This window comes from Hydra vulgaris, chromosome 06 (genome assembly GCF_038396675.1).
Source record: "Hydra vulgaris chromosome 06, alternate assembly HydraT2T_AEP".
In the NCBI taxonomy this organism is placed as follows: Eukaryota; Metazoa; Cnidaria; class Hydrozoa; order Anthoathecata; family Hydridae; genus Hydra; species Hydra vulgaris.
In genome coordinates, this window is record NC_088925.1 from 3,581,085 (window position 1) to 3,601,189 (window position 20,105).

General features: G+C 27.2%; 2 protein-coding genes across 3 annotated transcripts in view; both read right to left on the reverse strand.

The window, feature by feature from the left end:
• LOC100200044 (liprin-beta-1) overlaps positions 1 to 3,379 on the reverse strand; it is a 38,121-nt gene extending 34,742 nt beyond the window's left edge. The window contains exon 1 of the mRNA XM_065799004.1: positions 2,919 to 3,379. Within this exon, the coding sequence (XP_065655076.1) occupies positions 2,919 to 3,236 (318 nt within the window). The 5' untranslated portion in view covers positions 3,237 to 3,379. The remainder of the gene's footprint in view (positions 1 to 2,918) is intronic.
• Positions 3,380 to 12,816: 9,437 nt separating this feature from the next.
• The window catches only part of LOC101234320 (phospholipase DDHD1), a 71,293-nt gene continuing 64,004 nt past the window's right edge, over positions 12,817 to 20,105 (reverse strand). Inside the window, exons 11-13 of one of the 2 annotated variants that reach the window (XM_065799007.1) lie at positions 13,493 to 13,639; positions 13,173 to 13,413; positions 12,817 to 13,022 (exon numbers count right to left, since the gene is read on the reverse strand). In XM_065799007.1, the coding sequence (XP_065655079.1) occupies positions 12,853 to 13,022; positions 13,173 to 13,413; positions 13,493 to 13,639 (558 nt within the window). In that variant the 3' untranslated portion in view covers positions 12,817 to 12,852. Of the gene's footprint in view, positions 13,023 to 13,136; positions 13,414 to 13,492; positions 13,640 to 20,105 lie in introns of both variants that reach the window. The other variant, XM_065799006.1, reaches the window with a different exon arrangement.

Here is a 20,105-nt window from a genome sequence, read left to right on the forward strand (position 1 = left end):
AGCTTGATGTCACATGTTTACAATTGCAGAACTTTTGATGCAGATTAATTGCTTAAAGTGCAGTTAAACTATTATATTTTAATCATTATCTGGAGTCTTACAAATGAGTTAAAATTGAATTCAAGAATATCTCAAAAATGCAACATTTTGTTTTGAAAAGTAGAGTCTTGATCATGTTAATTAATTTCCAACAACACCTTACTTCCAAGATACATTCAATTTTAATGCCAAATTAATTTTGAAGAACCTGTGATTTTGGTGATCCTCCATAATTATTCTTCAAGCTGACTTTGACGACACACGTCACTGAAATAGCAACCACTATGGATTGGGGAAAAACAAATAGAATTTCTAAGTAAAGCAGTGCAGAAAAAACAAACAAAAAAGTGATGAAGAATAAACCTGAAGTAAAAATATAAATAGACCTTCAATAATAGTTAAAGTATAACAACATTATACTTTTTAAGTAAAAGTTTTACTAAAACTATAATAAAAGGTTTTACCATAACTTGAGATTAGATATAAACACATACCAAGTAATGCCAACTTTTCATTATATCTTTTTTTAGATGTTGCTTCCAGTTTTCCAAAGTCTCATGTCATGATAATGAAAATAAAAATAAATAATTGCTATGTTGGCTGTATTAGAAGACACTGTTAGCACAACAATTGTTTTAATTTGTTTTCAGTAAATAAATTCGTAATGTTTCCCCAATTCATAATGTTTTCAAATGGAAATGTTAATTACATAACTTTCTGAGTTAATGAATTAGTAACATCTATATTATTATTAATAAAATAAAAACAATTATTTTCTGGAAAAATACATTATTTAATACAAATTCTGACACACTACTTGTGATAATACGAAATTCTTTTTATTATCTGAAACTATTTCTCTGAGATAAGCAGCATTGACTGAATTAATTTGTATGACTTCTGAAACGACAAACTTTTTAATAACTGAAGATTTTATAGCAAAAAGAAAAAAAGAAAAAGAAAATTAATTTTAGGAAATAGAAAAAAAATTAATAAAGAAAAAAAAAATTTAAATTTAAAAGCTTAAAAAAATTAAAAAGCAAAACAAAACAAAAGCATTAAAGAAAAGAAGAAAAAAAAAAAAAAAGTTTAAATAGAAAAAGAATTTTAATTAACAAAAAAAACTTTTCTTAAATATAAATAAAAAATATATTTTTCATTATATTTTAAAAGTGTTCATTCATTTAGTTTTTTTTTGTTTGTTTATGTTTTTTCATGCATTGCCTGTTTTTCATAGTTTTTGTTGTGCATAATTAGTTTGTTGTGCATAACCAGTAGTCTTTGAAATTGTGCTTAGTTTCTTCTTGTTCTCCTTTAAACAATAGAGGTCATTCAAAAAATTATGCCTTCTTTATAATCTCCTGAATTCAGACAGGTATGAAAGCTTTATTACTTCTTGTCTGTTTTAAGTTAAGCCTCACTCTATCATATGGTTTTCTCCTTCTTATGCAGCTATTAATTAGAATCATAATTATTTCTTTTATCAATTCCACAGAAAAACTCTCTAGAAAATGTCTTTCAGTATTGCGAGAAATAGATGCAAAAAGGTATTGTCTGACGCTAAGTTCATTATTGTTGAATGACTAAATTATAAATTTTATCTCTAGAAATTAGGTTCTAGAGACTTTTGGAAAAAATAAATTAAAAGAAAAAGACTTTTCCTCTAATTTATCTTTTGAATTTAATGACCCCAAACTTCCTATGTTCCCAAAGAAACAGGATAACTTATTGTTAGACATCCAAATCACTTCCATTGACAAAGTTATTTCTCACTTTTACTTCTCTGCAGCTATATTCTTGATACTGTTTTACATAAATGTTGACCCTAACTATTACCCAATAAGTCTTCTTAACTTTATTAGCAAAGTTTTTGAATCTTTAAAAAACTTCTAACACCTCATCTTGAGTCATCCCATCTTGAACAACTTATTTTCTGACATACAATTTTCAATCCACAATCTACTGCTCGCTTGTTAACCGTGATAACAAAAAGGTTCTTTTGTGCATTAGATGAAAGCAATGAGGAAAGATATATTACTTTTGATATATAAAGGGCTTGCCATAATATCTGGCATTTTGGTCTTCTCCATAAACGTGCTTCATATGGTGTATCTGGTTAGGTTTATGTTAAATTATGAAATGATAACTTTCTATCTACAGTATTAAAGTTATCCTGGAAGGATAATACTCTCCTTTATTTTCAGTAAAATCTAAGATAATAATGTTGTATCCTTGGTCATGTGAAAATAATGTTGTTGAGACTGCTGTTTTTGCTCAATCCCAATATATAGACCATTTGCTGTGTTTATAAATATGATTAACATTCTTTTTTGTATGCAAAAAAGCAACATAAAAATATTAGATTTTGCACTGCGCTCTCTTTTGTAAAAGAAGGATGCTCATCACCCTATCTTTATATTCTTGCACTTTCTAAAAACAAGTGAAGAATATATAATTTTCTTGACATTGTGTTGACAAAGCTTGACTGTTATATTGGTAAGATGCACAATTCCTTAAAAAATCCAAAAAAATTTGACCCTTTTAATAAAGTTTTTTTTTTTAAAGTTCACAACATTTATTAAATTATATTTTAGATTTTATATATTTTTAACTCAAAACTTATAAGTTATAAACAATAACTAATAGTATGATATTAGCTATTGTTTTTAACTTTATGCTATATTACTATTTATGAATCTCATTGAATAAAAAAGAAATGATTCGAATCACCCTACAATACTCCTATAATTTAAAAAAATTAAATGAATTGATATATTTCTTTATTTAAACTTTCAAAATTAAATATAAAAATAGATACATGGTTTTTTAAATTTATGTAATGTGAGGTCTATAAACGTTATAAAAATTAAAAATTTTACCGAACTCATTTCATTGAGAAAAGCAAATGTACATCGCAAAGATTTTAAGTGTTCAAGGATTCCCCTTTTGTTTATAATAGTACTTATTCCCGACTCATTTAAAGAATTGGAAAGTAAAAGTTCTAACTCATTAAAAATTTTAATAATATTTTCATCGTTTTTATTAATTGTTAATTTTGAAGATTTTGGTGTCGATGTTGGTAAATTATTAATTTTAAAGGAAGGAGTTATGCCGACAATGTTTTCGCGAAAAATGCTATCCATTTCTTCAAGAGCTCTTTCTAACATAAAAGCAGCATCCCCACCAACAGCTGACATTTTTTTAACTTTGAAACTACAACAATTATAATTTTTTGTTCTCAATGGTAAAAAAAAAATCAAGTTGTATTTAATATTCCAATATTAGATTACATTTTCCGAGTCATATTTATAATAACATAACACCATTTCTGGTCTCTATCACTCGGACCGGATTTTAGAGCGTAATGTATTTTTGACACTGCGATTTAAAATGTTTATTTCTATCTTTATTTACAAATAATTTATATCTTTTTTTATTTTAAATGCAAATTTTCTTGACTTTTTTTAATCGTATTAAAAACCAACGAAAAATTTTTATGCTATTAAAATATTCTAAATGCAAACTAAGACAGCAGACTGTTTATTTGGTATAGATGCTCCTCTTTTAGGTAAACTAGGTTATCTAGAAATCTATTTATCTATTTAGGTTATCTAGAATCTATTTAGGTTATCTAGAAATCTATTTTCTACATACAAATTAATGCCAATTTTATTAATATATCTGGAGGCTTAGATATTTGGCTTAGATAAAATTTTATACTTGTATTTTACCCTCCACTCAAAATTTAAAATACAGTGGGTTGCATAAATATAGAGTTAGTTGATTTTTAATATGATTTTTTTTTTTTTTTTAAATTTAAAGCAAACAAAAAAGTTAATAATTTAAATTGTTTTAAATTTTATTAACAGTGGTTTTATAAACAAAATAAGAAAAAAAGTTTTTTCAAAAAAAAAAAATTTACTTTTTTATGAGAATTATATACAACTGTTTAAATTTTCGTAGCTGGAAACCACTGCTTTCACTGAAACAGCTCTTGCTGACCAACGAGTGTCGCTTAGCTTTTTGGGAATTTTATTTTTTGCTGTTAGCGTATTTTTCAAAATTTCCCATCTTAATGTTGACACAGCAAAGTTATTGTATAAGTTTTGTAGAAATAAAAATAATTTAGCTGCTTGTACGTAGCATTCAGCTGCCTATTGTCCAATTAAACTTAAACAATGTGCAGCACAGGGCATGTAAATGGTAAGATTGTTTCTAGATTTAATGCGCGCTTGGAGGCCGCTATATATACCCGACATATTAGAGGCATTATCATAAGATTGTCCTCTACAATCTTCCAAACTAATATCTAAATCAGATAATGGAGTAATATTTTGCGTCTTTTAACTCCGTGATAATAAAACGTCTAACATTTCTGCCCAATATTTTTACAAACTCATCGCAAATATTTGCAGATAAATAACAAATATTCTCAGTACCTTTATTTGCAAAATTAAATATATGTTGTTGCAAATTTTGCTAAAACTTCTAAGCGCATTAAATAATTCCCATTATGTTTATCACCAATAGTTTGATTTTCTCCCCTAAAAGTAAAACCCCTTGAACTTAAAAATTTTATGACTTCAACGATACGTTCTAAAATATCTTTCCAGTAATTCATATTTTATCCATTGATATAATAGAATAATTTTTGAAATATTCTTATTTTTTTGTAGATCTGTTCGCAAGTATACTGGTGTTTTCTTTATGAAGGGCTAAATTTCCATGGTCCGAAATTTTTTCACTGTGTTTCCAATCGTTGAAACCTGCACTAAATGGATTATTGGCACTACCAAATGGTTTGCAAGGGATGCAATAAACTTTTCCTGAAGTATTTGAGTACGAAAACCAGTTTCTTTTCTGTTGTTTTCCGTTTAGTAAATGTCTATAAAATATCATTTTTGTAGCATACCTGCTCTGTGATTTGTAGACCACTTTAGATGCAGTAGAGTTTAGTTTTTGAATATCTACCTCTACGTTAGATATGTTCTTCATTATATCTATAATTTTATCTTCGCTTAATCTTCCCCATAATGCAGGATCAGCATAATTAACACTCAACATATTACTAAGTTTATCTTCATCTAAATATTCTCTTTCTTGATCTTCTGGCTGTGGCTGTTGCAGGTTTTGTTGCGCCTGGTCCTTTTGTTGTTGCGCCTAGTCTACTTGTTGTTGTGTCTGGTCCTCTTCTTTTTCTTTCACATTTGATTGTTGGGAATTATTGTCATACGTTGTCAATTTTTTCCTTTTCCTTCTTTGCGTTGCTCACCCTGTGTAATATCCATAGAAAGTGTTTCGCCTTTTTTAAAGAAAATTGTTAATGTAGGCATTTTTTCCAGGAAAGCTTTTTGCCTCGCTTCTTTCTCTTCTTTTAATTTACGTTTGGCGAAAACAGATAACTTTTTTCGTTTATGTTCTATGGTTAGTCTTCCTACATAATAGAATAAAAAATTGTTTTTACAATTAACGCTACGAATTAAAGGTTGCTTTACCAGTTATTGTACAAATTAAAAATGTAATGAACAATTAAAACATTACACCGAAGTTAAATTTATAATTTAAATGTGTGATTTAAGTAATTAATTTATATGAAATATATTGAATCACTAGTTTTAGTAAAAGTTCAAATATTTTTCAAATGGGCAGTTTAAAATTATTACATATTAACCCTTTAACCGTTAATGACGAATATACACGTCAAGACAAAACTTTCGAAAAACGGTGTTGACGCATATATACTAGGGTTATGACTTTTTTTCAACCTCATGCTCCTGTACTATAGTTTGATGAACTTTCACCTAAAAAGAACGAAATGAACTATTATTTGCATACCTTTTGTATTTTAACTAACTTATATAACTTATATAACTTATAACTATATAAATTATAATTATATAACTTATAACTTATAACTTATAACTTATACAACTTATAACTATATATATTATAATTATATAACTTATAACTAACTTATATAACTTAACTTTTGTATTTTAACTTTTGTAACTTAACTATTATTTGCATACCTTTTTTACCTTTACCTTGTCATTGAAAAATCGATTTTTCAATGGCGGGATGAAATTTTTTTAAAAGATATGCCGATAGAAGTTCATGTCGTATTTTTTAGCTAAAAGTTCATCAAACTACAGTACAAGAGCATGGGGTTGAAAAAAAAAGTCATAGCCCTAATATATACGCAAACATTTGTTTAAAGCAGTGTGACACTTACAATACCGAACCATAAGACGTGAAACCAATCATTAATTCTAGAACATTCTTCTACGGAAATTTTAAGCGCATAATGGTTGTTTTGCTACGAAAACTGGATTTAGTTCTAATTTTAGTAAATGCCGATTAAAAAAATTAGTTGTAAAAAAAAAAAAAAAAACTAGCGATGTTGAACTGTAATCAAATGAAGATATTGTTGATTATATGTTTAAAAGTGACTGCAAAACATTAGATTTTAGTTATAGTGACTTTGATAATCTGATAAATAGTACATATATCTTCTTTGAAATGGATAATTATAATGTTATAAAAATATTAGTTGCTGAAATTGATCAAATTTGTGTTACCCATTCGTGTTGGCCAGCTTAATTTGGCTGCTGTTCCAACTAGTATAAGACGAATAGCAACAAAAGTTGTTGATGTTAGACAATAAGTAAATTTTAAAAACAAGGTTGGCTTGATGGCATCTATAACATGCAGTATGTATAATAATAGTTCAAAAGAAAAACTAAATGAATTCTGTATCAAATGAGATAATGGACTCTGTGTTTTGCCTTACTCTTTTAATTATCCCACTGTATTAAGATGATTTTTAACAGTATTAAGGTCTATATAGTTTAAATAAGTTTAGCGATGATTTTTATGTAAATTAAGATTGTTTTTGAATATATCTGTTTCCTATATCTGATATTTGTAGTTTTTGCAAATTAACCCGACGCTCTAGCTATTGCGAACAAAAATTAGGTGACGGTTAAGGGGTTAATTCATTTATTAGTTAAATATTTTGTTAAACTAAGTTATAGTATTGTTAAAAATATATATTTATCATTATTGAATAATTTTTAGCTAACATACATGTAAAAGGAAAAGAACTTAGGAATATAATAATATAATTTAATAACTTAATTTTTAACTTTTAATTCACCTTATTCAGTCAATAAATACTAAAATACTAAAATTATATCAATTTTATTTTTGTCGTGAAGGTACGCATCAGTGATCCATTATACGTTCCCATCTTATATTATATACTACAGTTTACGTTAAGATAAATAAATACGCCCGGGCTACGAGTATACGTAGGTGGTCTGTTTACATTTAAGCCGTCTATCGAAGTTTAAGACATCCTAAATTATTATAATATCATTTGTCAGCACATTTAGAAGAACTAAAAATCAGATAAATATTTTAAGAAAGGGTTATAATTTAAAAATAAGTGAAAACTAATAAAATGAAAAATTAATTTTTATATAACTAATAAATAAATGACTAATAACTAAATAATTAATAAAAACAAAAAAATATAGATATCGTAAATACAAATTGCCGCCCCCAAAAGGCTTGCACCCTGGGGCTATAGCCCATTTAGCCCTGTGGTTAGGGCGGCCCTGATTATTCCATAAATCGAATAAAGTTGATAACATCCTATTGTAATTACCAAATCTTATTATAAACAAAACTATTATTAAAAGGAAATCTTCAGTAAACTTTTTAGGCGTGGAGTTGGATGAAAACTTACGATAGAATTTTTATATAAACAGTCTAGAAAAAAAGTATATCAAAAACTATTGGAATGACATAGAGCTAAACCATTTCTTAATTTTAAATCACTAAAAGCTTTATACTTTGCTTTTATTCATAATTACTTAACATACTGTAACATCGGAGCATTAAATATTTATAAAATCAATTTACATCAAGTTTTAGTCTTTATGTATAGAACTAAGTTAGGATTATCTCCAAAAATATTTGAATCCTATTTTAGTGACATCTGTCATAAATAAAATACATTCTCGAAAAAAAACTTCGTTGTTCCAAAATATAGCTTGAGCTCATACTCAGTTAAGTACCGCTGGCCATATTTATGGAAAACATTCTCAGACATAGCTAATAAAAAGATAACCACTCTAGATCTATTTAAAAAGGAATTTAAACGGTTTTTCTTATTTATGAATTATACTATGCTTGATTTAAATGTTTCTTTTAAATAAAGTTAAACTCAAATATTAAAATAAAGATAAATTTAAAAGAAAAAAGATTTATGATCAAAATACATATAACAAAGTTTATTAATTTTTTGCTGTTCTAGAAAATGTAAGCAGTTTAGCAACTACTATTTGCTTTTTTATGTAATAAAACTTTTATAAAACGATAAAAAAAGTTTTTATATTTATGTCATTATAATAAAACATTTGTAAATTATGATTTTATAAAAATGATGCTCGGTGATAAGACATTATATCTTCTCCTTGCTCCAGCTATTTATTTTATTTTATATGTATGCATACGTTAAATTGTATTGATAGTAAAAGGCGAAATAAACTAAAAAAAAAAAATCGAACTATTGCGATAAATAAAAAAAACGGATGTAACAACTATTGTCGTGGAGCATAAAGTTTAAATTTTATATTTTGACAGCCGTTAACAAATGTCTATCTCGCCTTTGAAAGAACTGTTTGCAGACTATGTCTCAGAGTTATTTTTGCAAATTTCCTTTCAAATTTTGATGAGTGACTTCTTAGACTATAAAAAGATGCTTTGTGAAGCTCTTGTGAAGTGTTGTGAGACCAAACCTTTTCAATCTCTCATCATAACTTAAACGATATAGTATATATATTTCTGTTACAACTCGAACTCCATACTAAAGTTAAAAATTCTAGTTGTGGTCTAACCAGCAATTAAATAAATATTTTGCCATTTCAGTGTTAGACTATGCAAGCTTTTTTTTATCATGTATAAGATTTTTTGTGCTTTAAACGTAGCTATTAGAACCTCATGATTCCATTTCATATTGGATAACACTGTTACACTCTAATTGTTGTTTATATCTTTTCTTTAAATGTGTCGAACACTTTCATTTAACAATTTATTGAATATATAACACTGCATTTACTTTTGTTAAAGTACATTAAATATATAGACCCAGTTCCGTGGCTAGTGGGTAGGAGGCCCCTCTCCAAAAACCTTTTATTACGGCCCCAATTTCGTAAAAAATTTTCACTAAATATTACAAAAAAAGAAAAAAAAAAAAGACCATTAACTGCCCAATTAGTAATATACTCCCAATTGGGGTGTGTGGGGTACCCTAGCCACGGCTTTGAGTTGACCATTTACATTACAAATCGATATCTTTTGTAAATTAACTAGATCATTTTCTTTTTTTATAACAGATATGACATTATAACACGATATCATCTGCATATAGTTTCGTAATGAAAGTGATACAATTGGGAAGGTAATTGATATACAATAGAAAGAGAAGAAGACCTAATTCCAAACACTCTACAACACCTCTATAAATCTCCCGCAGATCTGATACAACTTCACCCATTACAATTTTTATATATTAATATATTACGTCTTTTTATAATTACATAGTTTATGACTAATACTCAAAAAAAAAAATGTTTTTTTTTGATTGAACTATCCATTTATATTTTATGAGTTTTTTTTGTTGAGATTCTATTTTTAATTGTTTATGCGACACTATGATCGCAAAAAGTGTCCAACGGAGCCGTCCATTTACGTAGACCTGGGAGATGTAATAACAAAAACAGATCGTAGATGATGTCATTGGGTGAGAATCAGAAATGAATGTCAAGACTATTTGATAGAAGAGGAAAAAAAATTCACTGTTCAGGGAAAGAGTCGGGGACGACCATAACTCACGTTCTAGTCATCCTTAAAGAATGATAAAATAATGGCATATGAGTTAGCAAGTCTATAAACCTGCTAGTGTACGAAGTGCATGCGTGACTAAAAATACCGTACAATATAAAATGCTTCATGGTTCAAACTCTGAACCCTCCTTTTCTGACGCAGCGCACTAATCCACCAAACTATAGCGTCGATACGTTAATGTTAAAAAAAACAACCTTGTATAACATGGTCTTAACACAATACATTATTAAATTAAAAAATGAATATCATCTGTGTCAAGCGCTAAATACCATGTGTGTAGGAGGTAAAAAAAATGTTTGTACCATTATAACCAGTTAGAATTAAGTAGGGTATGAATGGCAGCCCCCCTAATCATAAATGCACTGCGATCACCAATGACGTTTTGGGGAGCCCGAGACCTGGACTAGCGCCACTCGTTAGGGACGTGTCTTTGCAGCATATCTCACCGCCTGCACTCTACATCATATATTGCAACATAATAAGAATACAGTATAAAAATAATAGGACTACACTACAAAACCCAAAAGTCCCAGAACCTATCCAGTTTTAAATATAGCCCCAACATTTGGAGAGACCTTGTGAAGATGGCAAGGAATGCGCGTGGCGTGGCCATGAATAAATATGTTAATACCTAAACATAAATATTATGTGTATATGTGTACATACACTGGAAGAGACAAACGTATACACATGTACGTATGCGCATATATTAAAATAAACAATTATCTTAAAATAACACAAAGCAAATAGAAAATTATGTAATATAAATTAATTAGCAATAATAAGTAACAATTCCTACTATGGCTATATTATGTCCTAACATGTATAATAAGTACAGTGTCCGACAAAAAAAAAAAGCTTAGATAGACATGCAAGAGAACTCAACTAAATTCTACAGCTGATATAGAAAAAAATAAACAAAAAATTCTTATTTGTTGCATTGATTCTTAGATAGAAAAGAAACAAGAAAAAAATGACGAAAATTTGAGAATTTTTATTGAAATAACGAAATAGACCAAACTAATACTTTGTGGTGAAGCCACGGCTTTTGATCACTGCCTTTCACCGACGAGGCATACTCTCAACAAGTGATTGTAAGAGTTCCCCAGAAATGTTCTTCCATTGATTTTGAAGAACTTGAAACAACTCTTCTTCATTTTTTGGAGCTCTTGTCTTGATTCCATGATCCAATATACTCCAGAGATTCTCGATAAGGTTCAGATCAGGACTTTGAGCTGGCCAAGAAAGAACCAATAATTTTTTTTGTTCTTCAAATAATTTTTCACATTGTTTGCCGTATGTTTCGGGTCATTATCTTGCTGACCCAACTTTTATCTTTAAAGAGCTCATTTGCACTAGGTATCAGTTGATGAATTAAGATTTGTTTGTACATTTTACTGTCCATAATACCAGGAATTTTATACAAACGACCAACACCCGATGAAGTAAAATATTCCCATACATTCACTTTTTTATCGTGCTTTACTGTTGGCTGTGTTACTAATGGATCGTAACGTTCATTATGTAACCACCAAACACGCGACCGTCCACTGAAGCGCAAACAAGATGGTGATTCATCACTCTATAAAACATTTTTCCATTGTTCGATTGACCAATTCTGATATTGCTTTGCCCATTGAAGTCTTTTTTTCCGGTTACTTTCAGAAATAAATGGTTTTTTAACGCTCCAGTAAGATTTAAATTTCCTAATAGAATGGATCCTTCGAAGAACCGTCCGTTCGTCAACATCCAGTTTAAAATTTTTCTTTATTTCAGCCGCTGTTATCTTTCTATTCTTTCGAACCTCTCTTATAATTAATCTGTCCTCTCTGGCAGTTGTTTTACTCCTTCTTTGCGTTTAAAACTTCCCGTCAAATAATACTTGAACAAAAATCTTCGAATTGTAGTGCACCATCAATTCAATTTTTTTCCAATTTCATGGTTAGTGTATCCACTTTCATGCCATGCCACAATTTGGCCCTTTTCAAACTCAGTATTGACAAATAATAAAATGACGTAAACATATGGTTATAGTTTGCCCAAAGATATTTCTAGAATATTAAAGATACACTATTGAAATGAATTATTTCTTCCTGAAATAGTATTAATATATATATATATATATATATATATATATATATATATATATATATATATATTGTAAAGAATATTTGATTGTCATTCTTTTTTGTTGTAATTTTTTGAGAGTTTACTTAAGCTTTTTTTTTGTCGAACACTGCTCTTAAAGATAGAAACAAAGATAAAATGGTTTATGGTTAGTACAAACATTCGATATGGAATGTGGTAAATCCGATATTATAGAAAATATTGATTTTACCTGATAAGTGGAGACAATTGTTTTCGCGCGAAACAGACTCAGAGTAATTAAAAAATGATTAGCAAGAGATAAAAATATATAAAAACATCAAATCAGTACAAAGACAATAAATGCGATTTTTACTATTGGCTTGTAACCACTTAAAAACGTCAGGTTAAAAACAATATTGTTGACAAAACGATAAATGTGTTTTTGTTTTGTTGAAAACCAAATTAATAAAAAAACTAAATGCCCATTATTTTTTTTAATACAAAAAGTTACTACAAGGAAAACCTAACAGATAGAATTAACATATTTAACTTACCTAGCTCCCATTACCCACTTTACGGGTCCTTTTTAACTAGTTTAGAATATTTTGAAGACATTTCAGGAAAAAATTATAATTAAAAGTTTATTTATTGTATTTTTTATTTACAACTTTAATGCATGTATAATATTTTACTCAAAAAACACGCTATTAATATATATATATATATATATATATATATATATATATATATATATATATATATATATATATATATATATATATATATATATATATAATGTTAATTTACAATTAATTACAATCGACAACTTTGTCGGTTTTGCAATTCGTCATCATCAGCGTAAGTGATTTGAAGAACAAATTTGGCGAAGTCTAAACTTTGCCAATAAGCTTGATGAGATGTTATTGCCGAAAGATATTCTACAATCGATTGTTCCAATACATAATCAATACGCTGGACTAAAGCTTAAAGAAACAATGAACTGAATACATAATTGAATAAGTGAAAATTAACAGATTGTTTAACTTTTTTTTTTTTGAATTATTCAAACTAAAAATTTAAAAAAATTTTAAATGTACTTTTTACACCGACATTCTCAGATTTATTTTTTATACCACTTTTCTTTGAATCTTTTTCCGCACTAGATGCAGTCGATGCAGCTGACAAGTCATTAGAAAGTTCAACGTGAGATTCAATTTCTTTACCAGCTTTAAATAACGCAGTGAGCCAATTTCCATGTGTTGTCGATCCCGCTGCTTGATACTTTGACTTTTCTAACTCCGAATATATTTGCGTAACACGCACCGGGGGTATATTAGAGTAGTGTTCATAAATTAAAGGCTCCAAGCGATAAGCCTTGTAATAAAATAATATGAATGAAATGATAAAGATAAAACATTCAATAACTTATTAACAAAAAAATATTGAGACAAACCAGGGGATCAGCGGGATCGTAGATATTAAACAATCTTTTACAAACAGAAGTTGGCAAAATGTGCTGCTCCACATCTGATTGCGGCCGTATTCCGCGCATAATCAAGAAAACAGCCAGTGGTGAACCAATGTTAAAAACGTTTTCAACCTGAATTAAAAATATTTTGACGTTTCAGAATGTTTAACAACAAAATTATAATACCGCAGACCACCAGCGCAGACCATTACTCGATGTACTTTAGGACTTATCTGTAAACTACGCAATTTTTAAGCGCGATAAAAATTAGAAAAGTAAAACTTCTTTTTTACCAGGTTCCACACAAAATATTCATAACTTTTCAAAGAATCAAATCAAATAGCTCCTCCTAAAATATATTTTGCTGTTAAAAGTTCAAATAAAACTGAAATCTTTGAATAGTTTAGGTTGTACAAGATGTTATTTAAAACGTTCGTATTTGTTCGTTTCGCTTAACATGGAAAATGTTTCAACTTGCCGTACTTCCCGATCTTCGTGTTTGTAACTTATATTAGACATTAAAGACGGGGAACATGTCATAAGTTATTTATTATGAAATTTAAAAGTTGTTATACAGATTACCTGCACCAAACATGCATATATATATATATATATATATATATATATATATATATATATATATATATATATATATATATATATATATATATATATATACATACATACACACACACAAAAGTTATTTATTATAAAAACATTTGGACTTTTATGATTTTTTTTTACTATTGTATGTGAAAAGTTTGGTTATAAATCAACCTTTTATGTGAAAAGTTTGGTTATAAACCAACTTTTTATGTGAAAAGAATAGTTTATATGAAAGTTTAGAAGATCTTATTGCAAATCAAAAGTATTATTCTAATTCTACAATTTAATGGAAAAAACATTTTTTATTAAAAATCGAGGTAACAAAAAGAAATCTAATTATAGAACTTATAACTTTTTTATAAATTTTATGAAAAATTTTATAAAAAAGTTTATGAAAAATCTTTTCATGTCTTTTTAAGTTTTATTGAACGACAACGTTTTTTAATATAATAGGCCGGGTGAATAAAAAAAAAGCAATTGTTTTTACTTAGTAATTGTCAGCTCTACGAATAAAAACTTCAGTTATTGTGGTCAAAATTTTATTCACGTAAAGCTGAACAATTACTCCAAAAACGCTGAGTAATTAGCTTTTTTTTATTCACACAGCCTAATGAATATTATAAAAATAAGCGATACTGTAGAGATTTAAAAATAATAACTTTTTTCGTATATATTTTGTAAGAACCGTTCTTAACTACATTGAGAGGCCGCGAATGTTTTCAGAGCAAATCTATTAAAGAGTTGAACGCACAACCCATTAAACTTGCATGAAATGAATATAATTTAATCTACAAAATTAGGTTGTGTTATGACCTATGAAATACTTTTAAGAACATAAAAATTAAGGAATGGATTATAATAGATCTAAAAAAAAATCTATTAACAATATAATAAAATATATCGATATTCGCTTCAAAATGACAACAAAATGTAATTGCCTAAAACAAATAAAACAATAATAAAGATATTTATCATTCGATTTATAGTATAATTATTACAATCAGATAATTGACTAGTGATAGCAACGTAGTTCTATAATTTTTTATAATTATAACATCTTATAATTTGGGGATTATTAGCAGTTATACAAAAATGCTCTTAAAAATCAGTATACCTCATGTTTATTTATAAAGATTTACACCTTCACTGAGCTTCAAGCCAAAAATTGTCAATAGCGCAAATATTGGTAGACAATGCTAGCAAACATTATTGGCGCAATATTGGGCTAATATTGTCACAGTGAATCAGTGACCACCAGGTTTTAATTCTCCCTACATACAATTTTATTTTATATATACTTAAATATATAAATGAAAATAAATTTTAGATAAGTTAACACCTCTAGCGGAAAAAAGTATTAAAACTCAAAAAAAAAAAAAAAATTTTAATAATTTTTATTTTCCATTTTTAACAAAAGCGCTACCAAAAATCGACGTTTTGTATTTATTTAAACCAAATGGGTATTGGTAAATGGTACCAAATTGTATTTTAAACCAAACTCATACAACCTTCAACTCTCTAAGTCTACTATCAACTGTTTCCTTGCTCTATAACTCTATTTTTTTTTTTTAGTAACTCCCAACTTGATAGTGGTTGATTTCAGTCTTGTTGGGAGTGGATAAGAATTTAAAAAAAAAAAAAAAATGTCAACAGCTTTATTTAAGCAGTTTGTTTTATGAACGAAAATGTTATCTGTTATTTTTTAACGGTTTTGTATATTACTAATTATATATAGTTTTAAATAAACAGAATAATGGATGTAAGTAATCGTCTTTTTTAATTTACAAAATCGTCGAAATTTAAACCAAAGTGGATGTTAAATAGTTTAATATTTAAACCAAATGGATGTCAACAATTTTTATTAAGTGGTTTGTTTTATGAACTAAAATGTTATCTACGTTGTTTTTTTTAAATAATTTTGTATACCGTAAAGTTTGGTCACTTAAGCTTTGAACATTCATTTATAACGCATAAATTAAAATGTTTCAATTTTTTCTGAAACCTACAGACAATTATATTCATAATTGATTTTTTCTCACATGAGAAAAAATCAATTATGAATATAATTTAATCTCACATGAGAACATCAACTTTGACCAAACTTTCAATACGATCTCATAAGTTCGGTCGCTATATAAATCCTTATAATGCATCACAAACTTAACGTCACAAATAATGAAAACTAATTTTTAAATGTTGTTTTATTGTAGAATGATGACATAATATCAGGTAATACCAGTAACCAAGGAGGGAGTCGCCCCGGCCTCAAAAATTTTTATTATAATTAGTCAACTATTTTATTACTTTGGCCTTTAAACATCTTCGCTTCCAACAAGGCTGCAAGCAACCACTAATTAAAGTTGGAAGTTACTGGAAGAGAAAAGATGAAGATTGTAGAGCAAGATAGCGATTGACGGACGACTTAAAGGATTGCAAATTATATGATGTGAGAATATCTGGAAGATCGTTGATGTAAATTTAAGAGTATAGGGCCAAGAATAGAACCTTGAGGAACCCCTGAAGTTACAGAATAAGAAGAAGAGCGCTGTCCATCGAGGACAACTTTTATGCTACGAATATAAAAATAAGTAATACCAGACAACTGTGAGCCATCAAAACACATTCGATTTGAATTAACCAAGTAGTTATTAACAACACACAGTATTTTAAGTCCAGTCAAACTAAAACTAATGTTACTTATAAATATTAAAATTTTTACTAAAATGTCCTCGATGCTGTCACTCAACTTTTTGCCATTTTTTTAGTATGCTTGCCGCTACATCCGTCGATCAAAGTTGATCTTTTGAAGCCAAATATTATAGTTGCTTTTCTCTTACTCATGTCTTCGTCCACAGTCTTCAAACCATGAGCCATTCGCGCTTTCTTATGTAAATCCATAGATGACATATATTAACTTGCAAAAGAACTATTTCAGTGCGTTGCAACATATATTGCAATGCACTGAAATAGCTCTTTGCAAGTTTACTGGTAAAGTTATATCACTGAAATTAGTTCATATCATTGATGTAAATTTCCCAGTAAATTTTAAAATCAAAATTTACCTGAAAATTGACTGCTAAATTTTATTTTAAAACAGGTTAATTTTGAAATTATAAACAAAATCTTTATTCAAGTAAAATAGCATAGTGAGTATTCATTTTAAAAAATGTCAAAATTTAATGTTAAGTTTACAGGTAAATTTTACATTTAATCAAAGTAAAAATGTTGAACTAGTGTTGTTAGTTTACTTTGTGAACACTAATTTACAAAGTCACATTTTTCACATATCAACATTTCACATTCACAACATTTCACAACCTTCCCGCTAATTGTCTCTACTTTGTTTATCCATGAATGATCAAAGTTCATTTTCGAATTTCACAAATTTTCAAAAAAAAAAATTAGTTAATATTCAAAAATTAATAATTTTTTTTTAATATAATTAATTTGGCGATTCTTAATAATACTAAGGTTAAATTTGATCATTTTTTTTATACTTAGCTTATTTTAGATTTTAGTAGTATGCTTTTTTTCAAAGTGTTGCTTTGCTAAAGAATTATTTCAGCAGGTTACAAATAAACATTTTTTTTATAGATTCGTATTTACAAAGTAATAACAAATGTTATTAGAGAAAAAAAAGTTTTTAAATTGGAGTTTTGCATGCTTTTTTTATATTTTTTCTTAAATAATTGAAGTTACATGGTGACCGAACCTAGGCGATTTTACGGTATTACTTATATATAATTTTACATAAATAGAATTTACTAATAATTTTACATAATTAGAATAATGGATATGAATGAATGGATATGAGTGAATGAATAATCATAACTTTTTTAAGAAATCATTGAAATTTTCTGTATAAAAAGTAAATTGTTCTGCATTAAAAAAATGTTTAATTGTTTAGATGAGTTTTCAAGTTATAAAAACTTCAAATGTTTCATATCAATTTCTCAAAATTTCATAAAAAAAAAGATGTGCTTAAAATGTTGTAAACTCTTAAGTCATTGTAGACCTTTGAAAGAAAGTTTAAACTGGGAAAAAATTAGTTAATGCAGCATATAGAATCGACAAGTGTTAAAGTGTTGCAATGGTTGAACTTAAATTATAAATTTTTTAAAGGCTAACATGGCGATAAAATAGTCGATATCAAAGCCAACAGATTTTTGGATAAACTTGATACTCTTTCCCGCGATACTACTGATCAAGGAAAACTTCATTTCTAAAAAATCCTAAAGAAAGTTTCGAGCTGAATGAATGAATGAGTGAATTAATAAACGAATGAAGTGAGATGAAGTTACTTGATATTTATTCAGAAATTTAAAAAAGACCTTGAAATAGATGCTCTGAAAAATACACAACTTTAAAACAGATGCTCTAGAAATTACAAAACCTTGAAATAGATGTCCTAGAAAATACATAATTTTTGTAAATGTAAAAATTATCATATTAATTTTTAAACTTAAGTTTAATTTAAAATAAAAACAAAGTTTTTTAAAATACCCCTGCACTAATTTTTGCTTTATTTAAAATCAAAAAGTTAATAAAATTACTGAGGTTTAGTTTTATAGGTGTTAAATTTTATTATAAAAACCTGTTGTAAGGTAAAGATAAATACACACCCACATCAATTTTGAGAAGACTGTTATCAAAGTGAACTTTTTTTTCGCAATAGTAGTTTGACCAAAATTAATTTTAGTTGCTCCACCAGGGAGTGTTATATAAACATTTTTTGCATTTGATATTTGTTTAAATAAATTAAAACAAAAGTTCTTACTGATTTTAATTTATAATTAGTTTAATTTGTATATAGTTTCAAATGCAATTTGTTTGATTTAAAAATTACAATGCTTTATTAAAAATGTGTAATTTATATTTTAAACATTTATATATTTTATATTGAAATTAGTCCGTAGCAAAACAAAATATTTATCAAATGTTTTGCTACAAGCTATTAATGTTTAAAATCTGTAATTACTTGCGCTTATTTAACAATTTTTAATTAAAACGTGTAAAAGATGTGTGAACTGAAATTTTATATCATAGAAAATTTTATATCATAAAAAATGTAAAAAATGTGTGAACTGAAATTTTATATCATAGAAAATTTAAGATAAATGCAAAAAAAGATTACAAGTAAATGATTTGTTTTATGAGTTTTAATTATGGTTGAACAGTTTATTGTTCCAACTTTTGAATATTTAAAAAATAAATTTATTATTTAATTTTTTAAAATTATAATAAACTATATACAACACTAATAAAAAATTATAACATAATAAGTTTTTTATTTTAACTGAAAAAAATTAAAGAGCAAATAAAAATTACTTTGTCGAGTAATTTATGCATAAAGTAAACTTTAACTTATACATTAAACTATTTTTGTTTTTAAAGCTGAAAAAGAGCATATTGAATAAAAAAACATAAAACTGATTAGCCTGCTAGACTGTGGCCATCATGAAAAAACAAAATGAGTAATAAAATGACAATTATGATTACTTGACAACTCAGTCAGAACTCCAATAAATTTTTATTGAGTTTATCTAGTACTAATTTAGACAGGATGACAAAAATATTAACAGTGATACTATGGTGGAATTAGTTGAAAAACCTTAAGACTTGGTTTGAGGTTTTTTTCAAGAAAAGACTGTTACGTTTTTGTACATAGCATGTCATAAATGACAAAAAAAGCCCTGTGTTTTTGAGAACAGGAAATTTCAGACGTTTTTGAGAACATAAATTTAAGGAAATTATGATATTATATATAATTTTAAATGTTTCTCTGGTATCGTAAGATATATTGTTAAACATAAATTGTTATTTTATTTATGCTACGCTTATTTATGCTATAAAATGTTATTTTATTTATGTTATTATGTAAAAAAAATTAGTGATGAATATAGAGTAATTTTTGTGATGAATGTAAGTAATGGCAGTTTATTTAATGGCAATAGTAAAGTTGTTTATTTTTATAACTTATTAAAATTATAAA